The sequence below is a fragment of the Nymphalis io genome, chromosome 1 (assembly GCF_905147045.1).
Source record: "Nymphalis io chromosome 1, ilAglIoxx1.1, whole genome shotgun sequence".
NCBI classification, from domain to species: Eukaryota; Metazoa; Arthropoda; class Insecta; order Lepidoptera; family Nymphalidae; genus Nymphalis; species Nymphalis io.
Window position 1 is genome coordinate 2,176,131 of NC_065888.1, and position 21,060 is coordinate 2,197,190.

The window sequence follows — 21,060 nt, forward strand, 5'->3', positions numbered from 1 at the left end:
TTGCCTTCCCATTACTTTGAAATGGAATGTGTTTTTTATAGCTGTAATATATATAATGATAAAATTGTATACATATACTTGATATTTCGCCTGGTTCCACCCGTATTAACCGTTATTACTTCGCCCCCATAGTTCATAGCGTCAACTTATTAAGTATGATTTTTCTCAATAAATGGGCTATCTCACACAAAATGTTATATTCATATTAGCCTGGTAGATACTGAGATTAACGGGTTCAATCAGACAAACTCTTCAGCTTTACAATATTAGTATAGGATGTAATTATTATACAACTTAATGCTATACCTATGTTGCTATTTATAGGTAGGCGGACGTGCAAATGGGCCACCTGATGGTATCGCCAATAGACATTGGCTCTGTAAGAAATATTGATAAATAAGAAACATTACTTATAACGCCAAAGAGCCATCAACCGTGGGAACTAACAACACAATTTTGCACAAACTACCTTCTCCTCTACTACCAAGTAAAAGTCATAAAATTTATAACGATTTAATTTTGTGATTAGATGAAGGGTAAGTCAGCAAATTGACTACAGGTACAGGGGATATAATATCTTCGTTCCCTATGTTGGTGGCGTATTGGTGATGCAAGTTATGGTATTAACCATTTTTTACATCGCCAATGTCTATGGGCGTCACAGCTTAATATCAGGTAGTAGCCATTTGCCCGTCTGCCTACCTATAAAATAAAAAAATACGTATTTCGTTACAAGTTAATGTAGCTTAAGTTGTGTACTGTTTTTTTTAACATTTTCTAACTTTAAAGCAGTTACGGCCATATATGCTAATTATAACTATATATGTATATCTGTATAAAACATGTTGGCTGTGCCGAAACCGCAAGGCTTCATCCGCGTTTAATTCGGATTTTCATGCCTATTTCATATAGTTTGCCATGTTGGTTGAAGTTTATGGTCACTGCTTCATTCCGCTACGCTCTTAAATCTCTGTCTATGCATATAGTTATAACTTCACGCTTGTTGCATTAGTAGAATTCTAAACACTTGAAGTAATTCGATTACATTATTCATTTATTTGGGCTAGAATAGCATTTCACAATAAAAATAAAAACTTTACATATTGTGCAAAACACTTATTAAGACAAGAGTTCGTACAAGCAATAAATTATACATATGTACGCTGGAGTTTGTATGGTTGCGCTAATCTCAAAAACTAGCAGTAACAGTAACAGCCTGTTAATATCTCACTGCTGGGCTAAGGCCTTCCTTCTTTAAGTCCCTTTTGAAGAGAAGGTTTGGAGCTTATTTCACCATGCTGCTCCAATTCGGGTTGGTAGAATACACATGTGGCATAATTTCAATGAAATTAGACACATGCAGGTTTCCTCACGATGTTTTCCTTCATCGTCAAGCACGAGATGAATTATAAACGCAAATTAAGCATAATTCAGAAGAAAATTCAGTGCTGCTTGACCGGGTTTGAATTCACGATCATCGGTTAAGATTCACGCGTTCTAAACATTAGGCCATCTCGGCTATAAAGAAACTATTTGTATGTATATAACCTTCCTCTATATAAAATAATTCATACCTATATGATTTTATTGACTAAGGAAGGTCTCCCATTCTTATAAATAAATAAATAAATTGAAATGCAATAGTTTTTCAGTATTTGGTACGAAACGTAAAGCCGTTTTTCTTTTTTCTACGTTGCATCTCATAACCAATACGACATGTGCACATATACATATATATGGTATTTTTTTGCGATTACGCAATATATGTATCGCTGTAACACAATACATATACAATTCTTATTGGCACTGTCGTTTGAGACTTCTCGGAAGGCCTACGCCGTTCGGGATTAGTGCACGAAGGCTTGCCATTTGATCCAGGTATTTCATTGCAGTTAGCTAGTCATTAATGTTCACATGAAAGGTTTGGCTTCATTACTCGGACCCTCTCAGCTTATTTGTTTTAATCTGAAATATCCTACAGGTGGATCCAATTTTGAATTGAGAGGTGAGCTTTTTCGCTTAGTATAACGTACAATTATGATTTTTCGGTACGTTCATTTGTTTTACCTTATCCTTAGCGAGGAGAAGTTGCCGTACGACGACCATGTCGGCTAGTAAAAGCACTCTTGTGACGGAAGCGAGCAAAGCGCGCGCCGCCGACACCATGCCTGCGCCATCAGCACCTGCGCACACACGCTCTATTGCACGACCTGTGGGAGAAACATTATGTCAATTTATGAAAAGAAAACCTATGGAAGCATTAAGCGAGAGAGCGCTTTTTTAGATCACCATCTCAAAGCCTATGTGTCATAGGAGCCGAAGGATTTTGTCTATTTCTATAGATCATCTATCTATCTATCTATCTATAACGAAAACAACCCAACAAAACAATGAAGTTCCAAAGGGCACTACGCCACACTACATAGGATTGGAGCAAACGAATAATGACGATGATGCTTTTTTATGATGAAAAATAATATTTGCCATAAATAAATACGACAATTTTGTTGTTTGATATTAAAATACAATTTTCATGAAGAAATAGTTTGACCAAAACTAACTTTATATTAGTTATGAAATGTCACACGAAAATAGTAATATATAAAAAGGATACACATAAAAAAATATTCAGAAGTTAAAATAAAAATTAAGAAAAAAAAAAACATGAATATTTAGCAACCAACGTAAGAAATCGCTTTAAGGATGTTTCAGAATATTTAAATAGAAGTTGTCTGTTCAACGGAGATAAATTAATTTTGAAGCTTAATTAATATACATTTGCCCGGAGGATAGGTTCGCCAATTTAATTAATGAAATAATACCCTTGTAATTTATTGCAATGTCTTGGCAACAAAGACGGTGATATACATTTTCGTTATTAAATTCCTTCAGCAAGCACGTGTGTTTGTAAATTAGGGTTGCCTTTTTAATTCTTGAATTGAGTCTACAATGGCTCTGCTACGACAGTTCGTTAAAAAGTCACAATAAATCTTAACATTAACAATGGGAAACTTATCCAATTTTTCTTGTTCATTCAAAATGGAATAAAGAAATTGAATAAAGTTCGTTCAAGTTTGTACTCCGTACTTTCCGGGAATTTAGCCAGTTACCTAAAGTTATGGAAATAAACTAACTTTATAATAAACGATTAGTTTTTATCAGTCTAGATTTTCTCAAGTTTTCTTTAAATTACAGTTATTGAGATATTTTAATGTCAATATAAACAATGAATTTGTTAGCTGTATTCGTATGAACATCGGGCACGTATCAGTTGAAAGGATGTGTTTGTTTGTATAGTTGGATATTACCTAATGAAATCCATATATGTATTAGTTCAACCGTTTTGTGATCACGAGGGGTATTTTTGAGGGGGTCATTACGCCCCTCTCAGCGATATTGTATGACTAACGTAGGAGGCTATTGGCATTGATAAGGATCTAAAAGACGTCGATGGGTTCTGATATATTATTAATGATAAGTGTATTGAAAGATTGCTTATTTATTTTATATATTACTTATACTACCATGCTGCTTCAACCCACATTGAGGAACCGCGGTGGAATAAGCTCCAAACCTTCTTATCAAAAAGGGAAAGGAGGCCTTAGCCCAGCCGTGGGACATTAACAGGCTGTTACTGTATTGAAAGATAAAAAAATATTTGACAAATATATATTTGTAAAAGTTTAGCTACTTACAACTTACCTGTGTATAATATTATATAAATATGTACTGGTAGTTTTCTTTGGAACTGATATCTCATTATTGATACAGGTTTAGAGACTTTAAAAATCAGTGGAGTAAAAATCGTTTGCTTGTCGCAGAACCGGTGAAATCGTTTCCAGTTGATTTGAGCAGCAATCGTGCTTAAACGAGATTAATAAAGGAGCTCGAAATGTGGTTTCATAAGATTTACGTCGGTACCCCTGTAAAATGAGGATGTCGACACTTGCCGTTTTGATCCGCGCTAAATCCAATTTAGCTTCGACTATTCGTTGAATGAATTCAAAGAGAGGGAAAAATGTAGCAAATAGCAAATTTACAGGCAACCTTCTTTATAATAAAAATAATAATGCAAAAATCTTAAATTTACTGGTGGTAGAGCTTAGAGCAAGCTCGTCTGGGTAGGTACCACCCACTCATCAGATATTCTATCGAAAACAGCAGTACTTGGTATTGTTGTGATCCGGTTTGTAGAGTGAGTGAGCCAGTGTGATTACAAGCACAAGGGACATATCATCTAGGTTCCCAACGTTGGTGGCGCATTGGCGATGTAAGCGACGGTTAACATTTCTTACATTGTCAATGTCTATGGGTATCGGTGACCACTTACCAACAGGCCCGTATGCTCCAACTATTCAATAAAAAAAAAAAATGCATGAACATCTTGTTTCATGTTTAAGTCGTTCCTAGTGTAATTAATGTCTAGAAATATGTTTTGGTTGTGAAACAAACGTGTAATCTTAAAAAGCACATATATAAAACAAAAATCATAAACTCCATCTAGTCGAATTTTGATTTCATTTGAGCTCGCCAAGGCAAATAAATATTATGGTCACATGCGTTTTTGTCATTAGGCGAAGGTGAACTCTGATAACGAAAACATATAAAAGTACACGAATCTACAATTTGGTTCAATTAAATCCTTATTTTTATTCTTTTGAAAACGTTCATGTATGTTTTCAGAATAAGGCAAAAAACGCGTTGAACAACACATTATTATTCGATTAGTAAAAAAAGGAATATTATTTTGCTAAGTTTCTTTAGCCGGTCAATAAGTTAATGCGAAACAAAGTTGATACAGCCGTACATTTTAGTTGCATCAATTAAAGAGTCAGGTCACTGGTTGCATCTGCTCTTTCTTGTGCAAAGAGTTCAAGTAGGTGTTTCCGCCATGATTTTCTTTATAATATTATGAAAAGCTTTTACCACTATTGACGGTCCTGCCCTTATTGAGCTCATTGAAATTATTTGTGAAGTAAAGGACCCAGTTGAGTTAGAGTGGTTCCCTGGGAACGGAGACAAGCCCTATTATGCGTTGACACATAGTCCCCATTTCAAGTTCATGGTGCCGAAAAAAAGCTGAATTCAACATAACCTGTAAATAATCGTCTTTAATTCCAGATTATATCTTTATTCCATTTGTAATGGAAACGCTTCGATCTTTTAATAATCTTGCCTCCACTGGTGACAGGATTGTTTTATTTTTGGCCCAGACAATAGAAACTGTTATTCAACAGGGTAATGCTGTTAACATTCTTATCACAATTTCAAGTGGTCATGATTTGTCAAATAGCAATTTCATTTATTTTTTTAATTTGAATATAATATACTTACTTAATTCCTCGTTGCAAAAAATGTTATGTAAGTGGAACATTTATATAAAAAACATAGTTCATAAAGTGGAGACTGTGAAAATTTGGACTTATGTCCAATTAATTTGTATACTTAAAGTTTGCTACTGTAATAACAAACCGTAATGTCAAAGTAAGATAACAAATAGAAGGACTTGACATTAACCTCCTTACTAATAAACGTTGTTTATCAGTTGTATAGTTACACAATCCGTTCTCTTTTTACTTTGAATATAAAATTCCTGATGACAAAAAGAGAGAAATCATTGTGTCTCTATTTACCCAACATAAGTTTTTTAGTAAAACCGTAAGCCCGTAAGGATTGTTAGCTTTGAAAGCGACCCGTCATGGTTTGGTTTCAATTTGGTGTTTTTACTACAACGAAAAACTATCAGTGTTTCGTTTAACCTCTATTTAGTGAGATCGACTCGAGTTTAAACTTAACACTTTAATCGCTTGTATCTTTCGACGAGACTACACTTATCGTATACTCTATAATATTATAAAATAGCGTACAGTTTATAAATATATAAAATAATGCTATAAATATAATGATATTTAGAGGTGAAATTCATGTTTTGTTGTAAATTTTTTGTATGGGTTCGTGCGTTTCTTTTACGTCGCACTGTTACTAATGATTATATCGACTTAATAAATTCTTTATGTCGTGTAAAAGTATAAAAACACTTAAGAATTCATTAAATTCAATTTTGTTTTGTTATTACAAAATAACTACTTTTTTAATTTGTGCCATATGACAATCAGATTCGAAGTAAAAGTAGCATAATATTTATTTTCAAAGCTTACAGAAATAATTTTGATTTCCTAATACTACTAATATTTTTATTTTTATTACTTTTTACTTACTATACAATTTGTTTGAATTCATCTTGTGTATGTCTACAACATGTTTCCACAAACTCGTATTGGAAAAACATCTTGAAATAAACCTTTTTCTCTAAGAGCAGAGTAGGCCTTCGCCCATCGGTAGGAAAATACGTACTGTTATTTTTAAACGTACATTGCAATATATTGTACAAATTTATATAGATAAATAATAAATATACATACGCCTGAGATATACCAAAAATATTTTATGATATGCCGTTTCTTCGACCTTTGTTGAAATTCTAAGACGCGGGACTCTTTGAGTTTTGCTAAGTTCATGAACTTTTGAATTGTTAACGACACTCGACTTCATTTTAGTCGAGATAAGCGTTGAACAGATCTTATCACAGCGGTTTTTCGAGTTTTTAAATCGAACTATTTCGTATTGTAAAAACATTCTAACTAATATGATAGCTGGAATATTTTAATAGGTTTATATAGTTTTAACTTGAATTATCAATCAATAATAAAATTATACATTGAATAAATTATTTTAAATTTGAATTTAGAATGTGATAATTAATGACATGAACAGTGTCTAAAGCTTATGCATAAAAAATTATGTTTGTTTTTGTTCGTATTATGAGTTCACGCATCGCTTATCCGAATTGTGTTGAAACTTGGAACAGTTGTTTGGAACTTGCCTTATTATTTCTGGCATTGTACCATCAAAGTAAATAATTAGGTGAGATCGGATAATTGATTTAAATGAAAGTTAAAAGAAATCAGCTTGTCTATAATAAATGTCAAAATATAGTATAATACTCGTCAATAAATATTACACATCGATCATTGAAAAGAGACAATCAACTAATTACAGCTTCATAGAGCGTTATCTCTGTCGCACGAAATACACCAATTCTTTCTATAATTGCTGTCTTTAGATTAAAGGGACTAATACCTTTACAAAAACTACGTTGTATGATGCCAAGGTCAAATATAAGAAAATAAAAGGTTTAATCAAAATACAAGTACTGGATAGGTTTTAATAATAAAAACTTTATCACGGATGCTTGTGGACTTCGTGTTACTGAGTGAGAGTATTGTAAAAACTATTTGGTGATTCAATTAATTTTTAATTATTAAATTTATTAATAACCAATATTTTGTTAAATATTTTTTTCAATAAAAAAACTAGACCGGTAAATATAGCATCTGATGAAAAATGTTCACCGTTGCCCATAGAAATTGACACTGTAAGAAATATTAATTAACAAATTAATCTAACTGTTGATAAGATGATATGTCCTTCGTACTGCAAGTACACTGTCTAGTTCACACGCTCATCAAAACGAATCACATAGCACAAGTTATTGCACTTAGACGTTAGAGCAAGTGTGCTTATACAAGTTATATAACAATTGACAAATTATTGTTAAGAAAACTCTAAAATCTATAAAGTAACCTCTAAAGGTATCACTGTCCGGGCCTCAGGCCTCCATTTGAGGATAAGATTTTTAGCTCATTCCACCACACTGCTTCAATGTGGTCTAAAATGAGCACGAGATGAAGTATATACACAAATTAAGTACATAAAAATTGAATTGTGCTTGCCGAAGTTTGTACCCGCAATCTTCGGTCAAAACTTACCCGTTCTAGCCATTTCCATTAAAATGTATAGCAATGACGTAATAATTATTCGTGGTCAAAGATTATCGAAAGAAATTGTCATAGACAAATCAGTAATTCCATTGATGAGTGGATGGTACCCACCCAGACAAATTTCCATGGAATTCTGAGTAGGTAAAAATAAAATCGTTTTTTAAAATATAACTTTAAAATGTCGTATCAAAGTAGTATATCATTGAAAAAAAAAACGTGCTAAACGATAGCTAGCGTGTTCTTTTATCAGGCGATTTAAACGTTATCACACGATATTATTGCATTCGTTTTCACATAATTGATTTAACAGTTAGTGTAATATATTGTATCTACCAATGAAACGAAAAAAAGTAAACAAATAATAAAAAAAAATTTAGCGACTCCAAATACATAAAATAAAAAAAAGTGACGTAATGTTTATAGGTATATCATCGTAATTATAAACTCGAAGACCAAATACGTAAAAGGTTTTCTCTTAAAAAAATAGTTTATATTGTGTTTAAAATAAATAATATATATATCTTAGAACATGTTGGATGATATTCAGAATAAATGTTTTTACCTTTTCAGGCATGCAAAGTGAACGTGATAAAAATATAAACTCATTGTTCTTTGGGATAAGGCCGTCTTTTTGTGGATTAGAATAATTTAAAATATCATTAAGTATTTTTGTCTATGTTTAATTTTTATTAGTACAATAAAATATAATTATTCGTATATTTTTAATACTGTGTGTGATGCCCTTCCCCAAGGGGTGTTAGGTATTCTATGTCCTTCTCTTTACTCCTCTACAACGTGTATCTAAAATTTCATGATGATTGGTTGAGCTTATAAGACCTGAAAACGTAACCAAAAAACAAACATAGAAACTCACGTTCGCTTTTTTATTATTAGTAAAGATAATCGTTAGACTGAAATGAACATCAAGTAAAATCTTTGACAAGATTTGTTTATAAATAAAATGAAATATTTAATTAAGTAATGATGACAGAGAAAAATAATTAATTTAATTTCACTAACAATAACGATAAATGAACAAAAAATCATAATATATAAAACAATATCAAATTCAAGGAATCTTGTGTCACTTCAAGACAAGCAATTGATGAGACACGAGAAAAAAATTATGAAATAATCATTCTTATAATTAAACGAGTACCATAAAATGATTATTCATTGAATAATTGCTTAAACTTACATTTAATATATATATATAATAATCTATTTTTAGTAAAAGCTAAAAAAACATATGTAGGTATATATAGATCAAAACAGAGTAATATGACAATAGTTTTAATGTATAATATTATCTCAGAAAAAGAAAATACCTTATAAAAAATCTATTGTTAAAACTATTATTCCCATTTATTTGCACGCTACGGTTATTTTGATCAATCAATTTAAAATAATCGTTTGAATACATGCCATATAAACCAACAAACAAATCGAGGTTAAATGGACCGAAGCTGAACCCTGATTGTGAAATGTATTCATTAATGAGATTTTCAATTTAAGCACCAAATATCATTGATTGATTGTTTGCGTAAACTATACACGGCGTGGGTTCACGCTCAATTGCTTTGTATTTAACCAAGGTGTTCTATTGTGCCGCAGTCTACGTCACCACTTACAGCTGCAATGCGCTGCAGATAGCCATTACAAAATAGGATACCGTTTATACTATATTATACGTTTATACTATAATGTACAGTAAGAAATAAACTTTCAATGATTATCGTTGTGTAAATTCTGAATATATTTCAAGATTTATTTAAAAAAATAACCGCGTCATTCAATTATTATTATTCATACGTTCTATCAATTGGGCTATTTCGTTTCTCAATTTTATGACCTTGAGTATAAAATTAAAGTCTAATCGAGATTATTTCAGACACTCGTAAATAAGGCAATTTAAATGTTTGGATGGCAAACTTATGTTCATTGTAACATTATAAGTTCGTGACTAGAAATCTAAGCAACGTCTTCTATTAAATTAAAGCTCGTGTATACATAGACACGTCACGCATACAAGTCAGCTTACCTTAAGTTGAGCACGTATCTGAATATAACACGGTACAGAATATATACTTTTATTATAGCCATTTCTGTATGATACCTTCTGAAATATGCGCGATATATAAAAAAATATTGGCTCATTTCTTTTTTTACTAAGAAATACGTATCAAATTTTTTATATTATCTTGTAAAACAGTCCGAAGCTAGGTAAACGCTGCGTTACGTTTAATGAACACATGAAGTTAATTACGTAAAGTAAAATCATGTTGGTTCAAAAAATTTTATAACTTTCTAGTGAATAGTGAATGGGCTGAAAATAATGGACAGTTTGCTTAGATTTTCATTACGCCTTGATCTCTGGAGGAATCATCGGCTCGGACACGACTCTTTCATCGATAGTTAGTTGAGGATCAATTTGTTGCAACGTTCTTTAATGTACACTTCGAAGGGCCGGTTGGCGTGGTTTATAGATACTTGCCTTTCACGCCATTTGTGTGCATGAACATGTCTGTTTGTCATGAGTCTGGGCGTAATCATCTATATAAGTATGTATTTATAAAGGAAAAATAGTATATGTGGTATATCAGTTGTCTGGTTTCCATAGTACAAGCTGTGCTTAGTTTGGAATCAGATAGCTGTGTGTGAATAATATTATTACACTTTGTACAATGAAAGGCAATCTACATTGATAACATTGGATGATTCTTCGAAATGAATATTTAAGTGGTAAGGGAAATGAGCCGGACATTATATTCGTAAACCTACCTGGCTGGTTTGCAGGTATTTAAATGTTATGGGAATTGAAATCAACTATATATTTCTACTAAGTGCTTATATTGTGTACTTATTGTAGAAATTTTGAATAACAATATTAAATAGATGTGTTTAAATAAAATCAAACATTTCAATATAGCTGTAGTTGTTTTGTGTGTTCTTATTGTTAGCTGACTCTAAAATGCCAGAGCGATATCTTAGCGATGTGATATTTACGGCATGTGACTTCATTAGATAAATTATATATGGTCCTTTAAATTGTTAATAAAATTCAATAGCCGTAAAGTATAAAAAGATCCACGACGGTTATAGTTTTCTCAATGATATCTCTAATAAAAGTTGATCATTAGATATAAGTATGAGACATTGTGCGGTAAAATTGCTTTGTTATTTCATACAATAAGGACCAAGGCAATCCATTGCCAAACTATAAAATATAAGCTGAATCACTAAATATCTAATTTCATAGAAACTTTTTCTGAACACCACCACCAAGACATGTAATTTGAACCACATGCAGTATGTAAGTGTTTAAAAGCGATTACAAATCATTTGCTTTACAATCGCTCTTATAAACAATTTTAAATAGTAATTTTACAAGGTTAATTTCAATTTATTACCGGTTCAGAAAATATTATATCGATAAAAAACCGCGAAGTAACTCAGTAATTACTGTTTTCCGATAAAATTACCTAGATATGTTAATTAAATACAATTCAATAATTATTTATATTATATGAAAATTAAGGAATGATAACTCAAAGCTCATCTATATAATTTTTCATCGAGTAATTCGTCTTTTATATATAAATATTTATTTTTAAATGACATTTGACTTTATTAAACGGCAAAGCTAAACGCCAGGTGATTTTAGTAGTAGTAGTTCTACAGAAATAAAAATAGTATTCACTAGCCGGTTGTTTATAGTCTGGAGGAAAAGTCATAATCGTAAATTTATTCATACGTCATTAATATCTCATAACGTTAATATATCGTCACCGTGTTAGACGTAAAGTGACATATTAATATAATGTTTTTACGTCGTCTAAAATAATATGAGTGAAAAGATACTGGCCTAAAAGTTTTTTTTTTAAGAAAATTTAAATAATAAGAATTCTTTCGTAGTTATAAAAATTGGCTCCGAGGTTATGTCTTGTGAAATAAAATATACGACTTGTCTATGCGAGTTATTGTATATTGAATTTTTCGAGTGGGCGTGAAAAGTCAATTTCGAAACTACAAGTCTAAAGGCCAATTTTGACGATAACCAATAAAACTAAATTTTTTAGACGGAAATCAAACTATGCAACAAACTATTCTATTCTGCCTCATTGTACTAGTTAAGTGGTAATAGGGAAAAATTCTGCGAAGAAGTGATATACGACCAATTATAAGAACTCATTTAATCGTTTCCCTAGAGCACTTTATTTATAAATTATGTCTACTTAAGCACCTTCTTAATTCATAGTATAGGAAATGTTCAAATGGCTTTAAGATTTGCACGGATATGAATTCGTTTTACAAAGTATATATAAAAAAATCTTATCATAGTTGATTTCTATCTCCGACGAATACTCCGCTGTACATACCGTTGTTGAAACATGTAGTTTTACTTAAACGATCTTCATATATACTAAGCGTATGTAGGTATATAATATGTATTTGCTATATAATCGTAGTCGAGCCAGTGTTCATACCTGATTTTTTTTTACTTTAATTACTTTAAATTTTACTATAAATTTAATTATATAATATGTAAATAGGAGTAGTAGCCACTTAAGGCTGTTCCGTGAATCCAAGAAATAAACCACAGAATCGAAACATATATAACTCTTTGTAATATTAATTTGATAGTTAAGCAACAGATTGCTATTTCATTACCTTTGGACAAAGAGAAGGCCTGTTCTCTTAGGGAGAAGATTTACATCTAATTCCACCTGGCTATTTAAGTGTGGGTTAGTAGTTGCACGTGTAGGAGTAACGAGATTAATTATGAACACGGATTAAGCACATGAAAAATCAGTGGATTCCTAACAAGTTTATCTGTAACGAAATATTTTTTATTTTCGTAGGACATTTTTAAATTAAAGATCTTAAATAAACGGCAAATATTTTCGTAGTCATTAAGCATTTACTTAATGTACTATAAACCGGCTTCTCGTCGCACCTGTGGCCCGGGCACCCTGGCGTAAATCCTCACCGTATATACATTTGTGTAGAAATGAAGGCCGTTAGTCTCATGTAGGTAGAGACCTTTAAGAAAATCTTGTTTCATTCTTTTTATTATCATTGAATACTCGGAAAGTGATTCAAAAGTATATTTTAAAAATAAAGAAAGTCAAATCGATCTCGTCTGTTCTCTGTTTTATACTTTCTTCCCCCTTCCTTCTTAAGTCCAGGCGAGCTGGTTTTCGATGTCACCGCCTAATTGTGACATCAACTCCATCGCGCACAAAGAAATTTGGCAACTCCTTTCTTTGTCGCACTTCCAAAAAATGGAATTTGTTACCAGATCACGTGTTCCCCTCTTCTTACAACCCGGGTTCCTTCAAACGAGGCGCGAAGAGGCATCTTGCGGGCCGGCAAGGCTGGGACGGCTAGTACAGAACATTCTTCCCGACTGTACTGGCCGTCGTCGCGTTTGGACTCTACTACCATTTACCATCAGGTGGAGTAGAGTGATTTGCCATCCCGGCGCTTATAAAAAAAAACATAGATAAGGTTTTAAATGCCTCGTTAATCTTATGATTATAATAGGATATAGATACCGAGGTTCTAGATTCGAAGTCGGTCGGACTAGTAAAGTCATTGAGGTTTTCTGTTAATGAATAGAAACCGATCGGAGCTAGAAACTTAACTTTTTACATTCTTCTGCCTTTGAAACATGTAAAGCTGTGGTCCAGCCCTTGATCTCATACTGATTGTATCGTATTGCCACCCTATCGGTTTACAAGTACACACTTTGTACAATATATTTAGCACAGATGATTACGTCTGCAGGATTGGAATCGCTAACAAAGATGTCATTTGAAATCATTAGATATATGAAAATACGTTTTTTGTTTCAATTTCACAAAGGTCTAAAGCAACAGGTGCTAACTATTTAACATCAAACTTCAGATTAAATGTCTAAAGTTTCAATTAAGGGTAAATTTAAACTACATTTCCATTGCGGGCTAGGTTAAACACGAAGAGCTTTTAAATGGCGGATTGAGTGAACCTGATTTTTATTGGAATCGCGTGTAGATCCACATTGCTTCCATGCTCATTACTCTTCTTAGAAGCAATTTTTCTCGTCGAAATGTTGAATTACGTTATCTCGATTTTATTGCTATTTTTAAGGTTAATTCATATCATCGCAGTAGATTACTTTTAACATCGCATATAACACGTCGTAAATGTTGATTATGTCATCAAAATTTTAGGGGCTATGGACTACTATGGCTTGTTATATGATGAAAGTTTTGTTTTGTATCGCAATAATATGTAATCCGATGAAGAGTGGATTAGACTATATTCGAATTTTTTCTCGTCCTCAAGCGTTGAAACTTTTTTGGTCTACAAATTTTTATCCGTTTTTTAATTATATATATATATATTTTATATTAAAATAATTGAATCAACTTAGTTTTAACTTTTTCATTTTCTTTGCAATTGCAAAGTTAAGCCGCAACCGTATATACTATGAAGCTGATTGAACCAGTACGGGATAACAAATAAGAATTTCGCTGGAGCTTAGAATTTAAAGTAATTTTTAAGAAAACTATTTTATGAATTGTACTAAGATTTTGAATGGTTCAACAATAACTGTAGAACATTGTTGTTTTTTATTATTATAGATACAGTTAACAGTATACATTTTGTTTCATTACAGTCAAAATGAAATCTTTCGTTGTTACCCAACTTTGTACCAGTGATAATTTTGTTGCATTAAATTTTACAGTTCTTTGACTCAATTATGCAATAATGAGATCAGCGATTTTCTCTTAACTCCATAATGTTTAAGCTAATATAAAATGTTTCGTATAAGACATAATCTTATACATAATTATAATACGGGTCGGCGAACAAGCAAATAGGCCACCTGATGATAAGTGGTCACCACCGCCCAAAGACATTGGCGCTGTCAAAATATTTACGATTTGGGAACTTGGGAAGTAAGATGTCCCTTGTGCTCGTAGTTACACTGGCTGATTCACCCTACAAACCGAAACACAACAATACTAACGATAATTATTACTGTTTAGCGGTACAATATCTGATGAGTAGCTGGTACTATCCAGATTGGCTTGCCCAAAGCCCTACCATAGGTACCAAGTTATACACCAATAGGTTTCTCACGTATCGCATATACCGCCACATATACCGCAATGGACAAGAATATAGATCGAGAATAATATTTTTAAATATTTTACTCAAAGACGGGTAGTTTCGAAATAAGCTTATTATTAATTACTATTTTTAATTATTAGGAACATATTTGCTTCTGGTTTTAAAAGGTGTTAAAACTGAAGTACATCTCAATCAAATAAGGAAAAAGAGCGTTGCTGGCAAATTAAAATGTTTTTTTTTTAATGAGAATTTTCGAGTTCAAAGGACAGAGGGTAAAGTAAAAGCTTTTAACAGATTTTCAAAGCGAATCTCTTTTTAAAAACAGAATTTTGTTTATGTATATATCCAATTTTATGTCCAAGATTTATTTGTCCTCAGAAGCAATTGGGGCATCTGCGTCTAGGATTTCGACGGTCATTTATAGTGATGAACATTTATCATATAATAAAAATTATAAAAGCAATGCTATTTTGTAAAAACTCACCCGTTAAATGTTGACAACGGACTTATGGTGATAAACAATTCTGATGCGATGATGTATTTCTTGAAATGTTATAATTATTATGATCCATGTTGTATATCACTTTCTGATATATCACGACCGTTTTCTGCGGTGAGGTTCGAGTTTGTTCTTACATAATAGACATACTATTTATTTAAAAGTAAATCAATGTTATTTCTACAATCCCACGAACGAAATATTTAAATCTCTAAAATAAATTATACTTTTGCGAAAAATTATTTTAGTTGAAAATAAACTTGTAATATATGGGATAGTCCTTGAGAGATCGGAAACGTTTATACAGAATTTTTAGACTCACTGGCGCCAGAAGGTTGGCTCTAGCGAGGAGGAAAAATAATTTGCGTAAAGTTATGGACGGATCAATGGTCTCGGGTAAAATGTTATTCAATTTTCGATTTTGTATCTGTTATTTTTTCTTTATTCTTATTCGCTTTTAATTAAACATTGAGTGTTCTTTTAATTTTTTCCAGTAACAATTGTTAATGAAAAATGAATACTGAGGGGCGTCCAGAAATTGTAATATTTGCTTCAAAATAAAATTGATCACAGGAAATCAATTTATGCAATATTTATTTTATTAATTAAATAAATAAAAACCAATTTTATTTTTTAATCGTTATTTACTTATCCATTCATATAAGTGTTGTATAATGCTGTTAAACACAAAATACTCGTGAAATATATAATAAAAGGTAATATTTATGTATATTACCTAAATAATAAATATTTAATTAATATTCACCTTTAAACTTTACCTTATGTTTAATTATGAAACATTTAATTTTATGAAGTAAATGTTTCGCTTCTAAGACTGCGAAAAAGACTTGGAGGTTATTTCACCACACTGCTCCGGCGTGGCAGAATTCGAAACACGCAGGTTTTCTCGCGACGTTTTATTTCACCGCCAAACTCGATACGAATTGTAAATACAAATGCTACACCGGGTTTGACCCCACAATCTTCGAGGAATATTCTGCAATTTAATAAGTCATTTTATGATTTTTATTTTCATTTCATTTTTATTTTAGTACAGTTTACAAAATAAAGACAAAAAGTGGTACCTCAATTACAGGGGTTGACTGCATAAATAATTTCTATTAGGTACATATAATACATTTAAATAATTTAAAAGGCAATTTGTCTTATGGTGGTGATTGATTTCGTTTAAAAGTTTCAAACGACGTGCGCTGCGATGTTGGGCTTGTAAATTTCCTTTAATTTTGAAACGTCTTTTTGCCTTTTCATAAAGTTTCAATGGTGCTCAAGGCAATACACAAAAATATTCAACTTTATTGTGTAGCAACAGCGTACAAAATGGCTTCACCTTTCTTTTGAAGCCATCTTTTCTCTCATAAATATTTGACTAAAAAATTATATTATTGTTATTACGTAAGTACCAATTTTATGTGAAAATGATATATAGTAATACACTCTCAATCAAAATTGCATGTAATGTCTTAAGCGAATGTACAGAGATCAAGGAGAAGGGGTGCGGGTACAATATTTAAATTTAACCAATCGCGGCCGATAAAATGTATGACGCTGTGTTTGGTTAAGTTTCTCGACTCGAGGTGTCGCTACCCGTACTTAATTGGATAGGGTATGAACAAGTATTATATACCTATTTTAGTAGCTTTTATTTTTTTGTGTATAACCTCAAACGCTTTAAAAATACTATGAAATATTTTTCCAATAAAGCATTTTTATCTCGATAAGGTCGGACAGCGGTGGAATAATTATAGGCAATTTCACTTTAAATAGCATCGTTGATCAGTGCGGGGCAGGTCAGGCTAAAAATAGATGACCGCCAAAAGGACAAGGCCGCCTAAATCCCCGGTGGAGTATAATACTCCTCGTTCGTATCTTTACGAATTCGCACACTGTCGGCTTACGCACCCTCGTTTTGATTTTCACTCACGGAAATAAATTAAAGTTAATAGAAAGTCCGTGGCTTTATTTTTGATTTTTATTTTTATAATATAAAAAAATAGCAGTCGAGTTTCTTGCCGGTTCTTCACGGTACAATTTATATTCGGAACCCGTGGTACGTTTAATTAATCTTGTAAAATGGTTATTCAAAAGTTCTTGCTCGAACTGGCTCGAATAAAGTTTATTTTCATTTAATTAGATTTACATAATGAAGTTTTGTAAAAAAGTCATCGTTCTTGAATTTATCGTATACTAGCGGGCTCCGCAAATGTCGTTCTGTCACGTTACCAAATGAAAGATGTCTGCACCTCCTACTGTGTCTAATTGTGTTTTTAAACCATTCAGGAACCCATTGAACAATATTTTATTTAAATCAGTCCAGCCGTTTAGGAGGAGTTAAGTGACAAACACACGTACAGAAGAATTATATATATATATTATTATTTATTATTAGTACTCTTATAGAATTTCCGATTAAAATACTTTGTAAATAGTTGCAAATTATTTTAATCGGAAATGAGATAAGCTTATAATATAAAACTGTATGTAAAGAAATATGAGTTCTAACTTATATTGATATGTAGTATATAAAAATATCATGATAAAATAATTTAATGTATACATAATGGTGGTTTTTACTGGTGGTAGGGCTTTGTGCAAGCTCGTCTGGGTAGGTACCACCCACTCATCAGATATTCTACCGCAAAACAGCAATACTTGATATTGTTGTGTTCCGGTTTGAAGGGTGAGTGAGCCAGTGTAATTACAGGCACAAGGGACATAAAATCTTAGTTCCCAAGGTTGGTGGCGCATTGGCTATAAGTGATGGATGACATTTCTTACAATGCCAATGTCTAAGGGCGTTTGGTGATCACTTACCATTATGTGGCCCATATACTCGTCCACCTTCCTATTCTATAAAAATTAAATAAAAAAAATAAATAAATAAAAACAACATGGAAATAATTTATGTTACATTCAGTACTATATGAAATAAATAAATTAATTACATTACATAAAAACACGTTTGAACGAATGAAACTAAAGCTGTTGAATGAATGATTTCTCAATGATAAAAACATAAAATTATAGAATTTTTCCTTTCATACAAGTGCTAGGTTATTGAAAGTGATAGATGGCTAAGCGGCCACGTTCAGCTAATGACACCCCTATTTTGTTCTCCGTCAAGATTAATGTGACGCTGAGCCCTTTTTTAATTATGCAGCCTTTATTCTGCAGTGTGACAGTTTTAATTTTGCACTCTATCTTTAAATATCCCACTCATAGTGAATACAATTTCACTTTTGCTGTAAGTCTGGAATGATGTCGTCAGATTTTATTCTATTTTCGAAAAGTCCATACAAAATGCTTATTGCAAATAAAATCAACTTTTGCGTGAGTTATATCCATTATTATTGTTGTATTAGTAAAATCGACAAGAGCTTAAGTTATACACTAACCACGTAAATAATAAATGTCGCTTAACACTTGAACAATTACACGGTGCTTTGTCTTTTTCTTTCGAATGTTAAATTAATGAAGACAGAAAGAGAGAAATCGTTGTTTAACTATTTATTTGATGTTTTGTAGAATGTATTATTAAGACTAAAAAATAAAGCCGAGACTAAGGTTTTGGTTATATTCTCACAGCAGTTGACTAGAAATTTGTAAGCGATTTCATTTTATTACAATGTTATTCAGTTGAGACATGTTTGTTGAAGACAATTCGTCTTTAAACTTTGTCGTAACACTTACGTCGCAATGCGACATCGGGGAGGCGAAAATAAAAATTGCATTGAACGATGGAATTTTCGAGGACTTGGTTTTCGATGAAGGGTATCTAAAGCAAGAGACGCGTACCGAGCACCTGTACTTATTCATTCCTTTGTTTCATTGTTCGGTCGAGAGCACAGCGAGTGACGCTACTACGTATGAAATTACGAGTACGTAGATGCTTGTGGGTGTTGTGCTGAACAATGTAACGGAGACTCTTCAACTTGCGAACGGTCTTAGTAAATGAAATGAAAATAGTTTAGAAATACACTCGAGGCGAATATCTTTTTATTTTTGTTTAATTTATGACGCATTTCAAGCCAGCACACTCGTTAATGAGTTTGCTATCATAAGTATGTTTAACGATTACAATTTTTTATATTTTATTAGAATAATTAGTAGTCTGACGCTCTCATATGCTGTTATGCCTTCTCTCCGCTCTCAACATACATATGTGTGCGTGGTGCGAATATATATTGTAATGTGACAAAGAATTTATTTTAGCAACGAAGCTCTTTATTTTAATTTATTTTATTCCACATGTTATTGGTTTCTTCAATTATATATTTTTTTATAATCATAAATTTGTTTCACATGTTCTTTGCAATTTTTTTGTAGATAACTGCAGGTAATTACTGTAAATTTTGTCACCAACGCTTATTGACCACACAAACGTACATTATTGCGCAGTATTATGTCGTTTATCCATTTTTTTATATCTGAGGCATTAACGGTCTCACTTCATAGCGACTGTTTAGTTAAAGCGATTTCGCTCTTTCTGTCAGTATTGATTTGACATTCGAAAGAAGAAGACACAGTATTGTTTACCTAATCACTCGCTAAAAAACGTTTCTAAGCAAGGCTGTAAATTATTAAGTAACAAAATATAATTATATGACCTTTTGGCTACAACGGTTAATCTCAGAGCGGTTAATAGCGGAGAGTAGTCAATTACGTATCAAATATTATAGTATACATATGTGTGCAAATGTGTTCTCTCTTTACCGTAAGAGCCCGTAAATGTCCCACTGCTGGGCTAAAGGCCTCTTCTCCCTCTTTTGAGGAGAAGGTTTGGAGCTTATTCCACCACGCTGGTCCAATGCGGGTTGGTGGAATACACATGTGGCAGAATTTCTGTTAAATTAGACACATGCAGGTTTCCTCACGATGTTTTCCTTCACCGTAAAGCGCGAGATAAATTATACCACTGGGCCATCTCGGTCCAGTACTCTCTCTATTCTCTTACAATATAACCTTATATGGACCATTTGTTTTAAATATTTTAAATAAAAATATATCGCGAGAATCTTAAATTATGCTAATGTTTCATTTCACGATTTAACATATAAAGCTACCTGTGAAATTTTCATACCACATTTAGACACACGGTGAAACCGTAACTGCTAATTTATGGCTTATTTACTCGAATGGTTACGTAATCAAGCAATATCCAATATTTATGTAAATGGTTCGCGTCATAAATTTAATATCAGCGTGGTTATTGAATTGAATTTCGGTACCACAATTTTCGAGATATCGAAAATTGTGCTGATATCTTTATTGGATATTCAAAATGGATTTAATTTTGTAGTAACTTTTTAAAAACAAATTTTTAACTATCAATACAATAAATTTCATCCATTTAAAACGTTCAATTTATACTGTTAAATTTATTAAGTAAAGTTAAATTAATATTTTTTTTATTTAATATGAAGTGTAACATTTATTTATAGTAAAAATAAAACGACCACAGGATCGTTAAGAAATAGCACAGACCTAAGAAAAATTAAAAAAAAAAACTCATTGTTTTTTTTTCTCATAACAATTATTAAGTTTTGCAATAAGGTTAACAAAATAAGATTTTAGTTCGAA

At 32.0% G+C, this 21,060-nt stretch overlaps 1 protein-coding gene across 1 annotated transcript in view; it reads right to left on the reverse strand.

Moving 5' to 3' along the window:
* The window catches only part of LOC126771729 (alpha-catulin), a 92,369-nt gene that overhangs the window by 15,336 nt on the left and 55,973 nt on the right, over positions 1 to 21,060 (reverse strand). Inside the window, exon 3 of the mRNA XM_050491784.1 lies at positions 2,068 to 2,210. Coding sequence (XP_050347741.1) covers positions 2,068 to 2,210 — 143 coding nt within the window. The remainder of the gene's footprint in view (positions 1 to 2,067; positions 2,211 to 21,060) is intronic.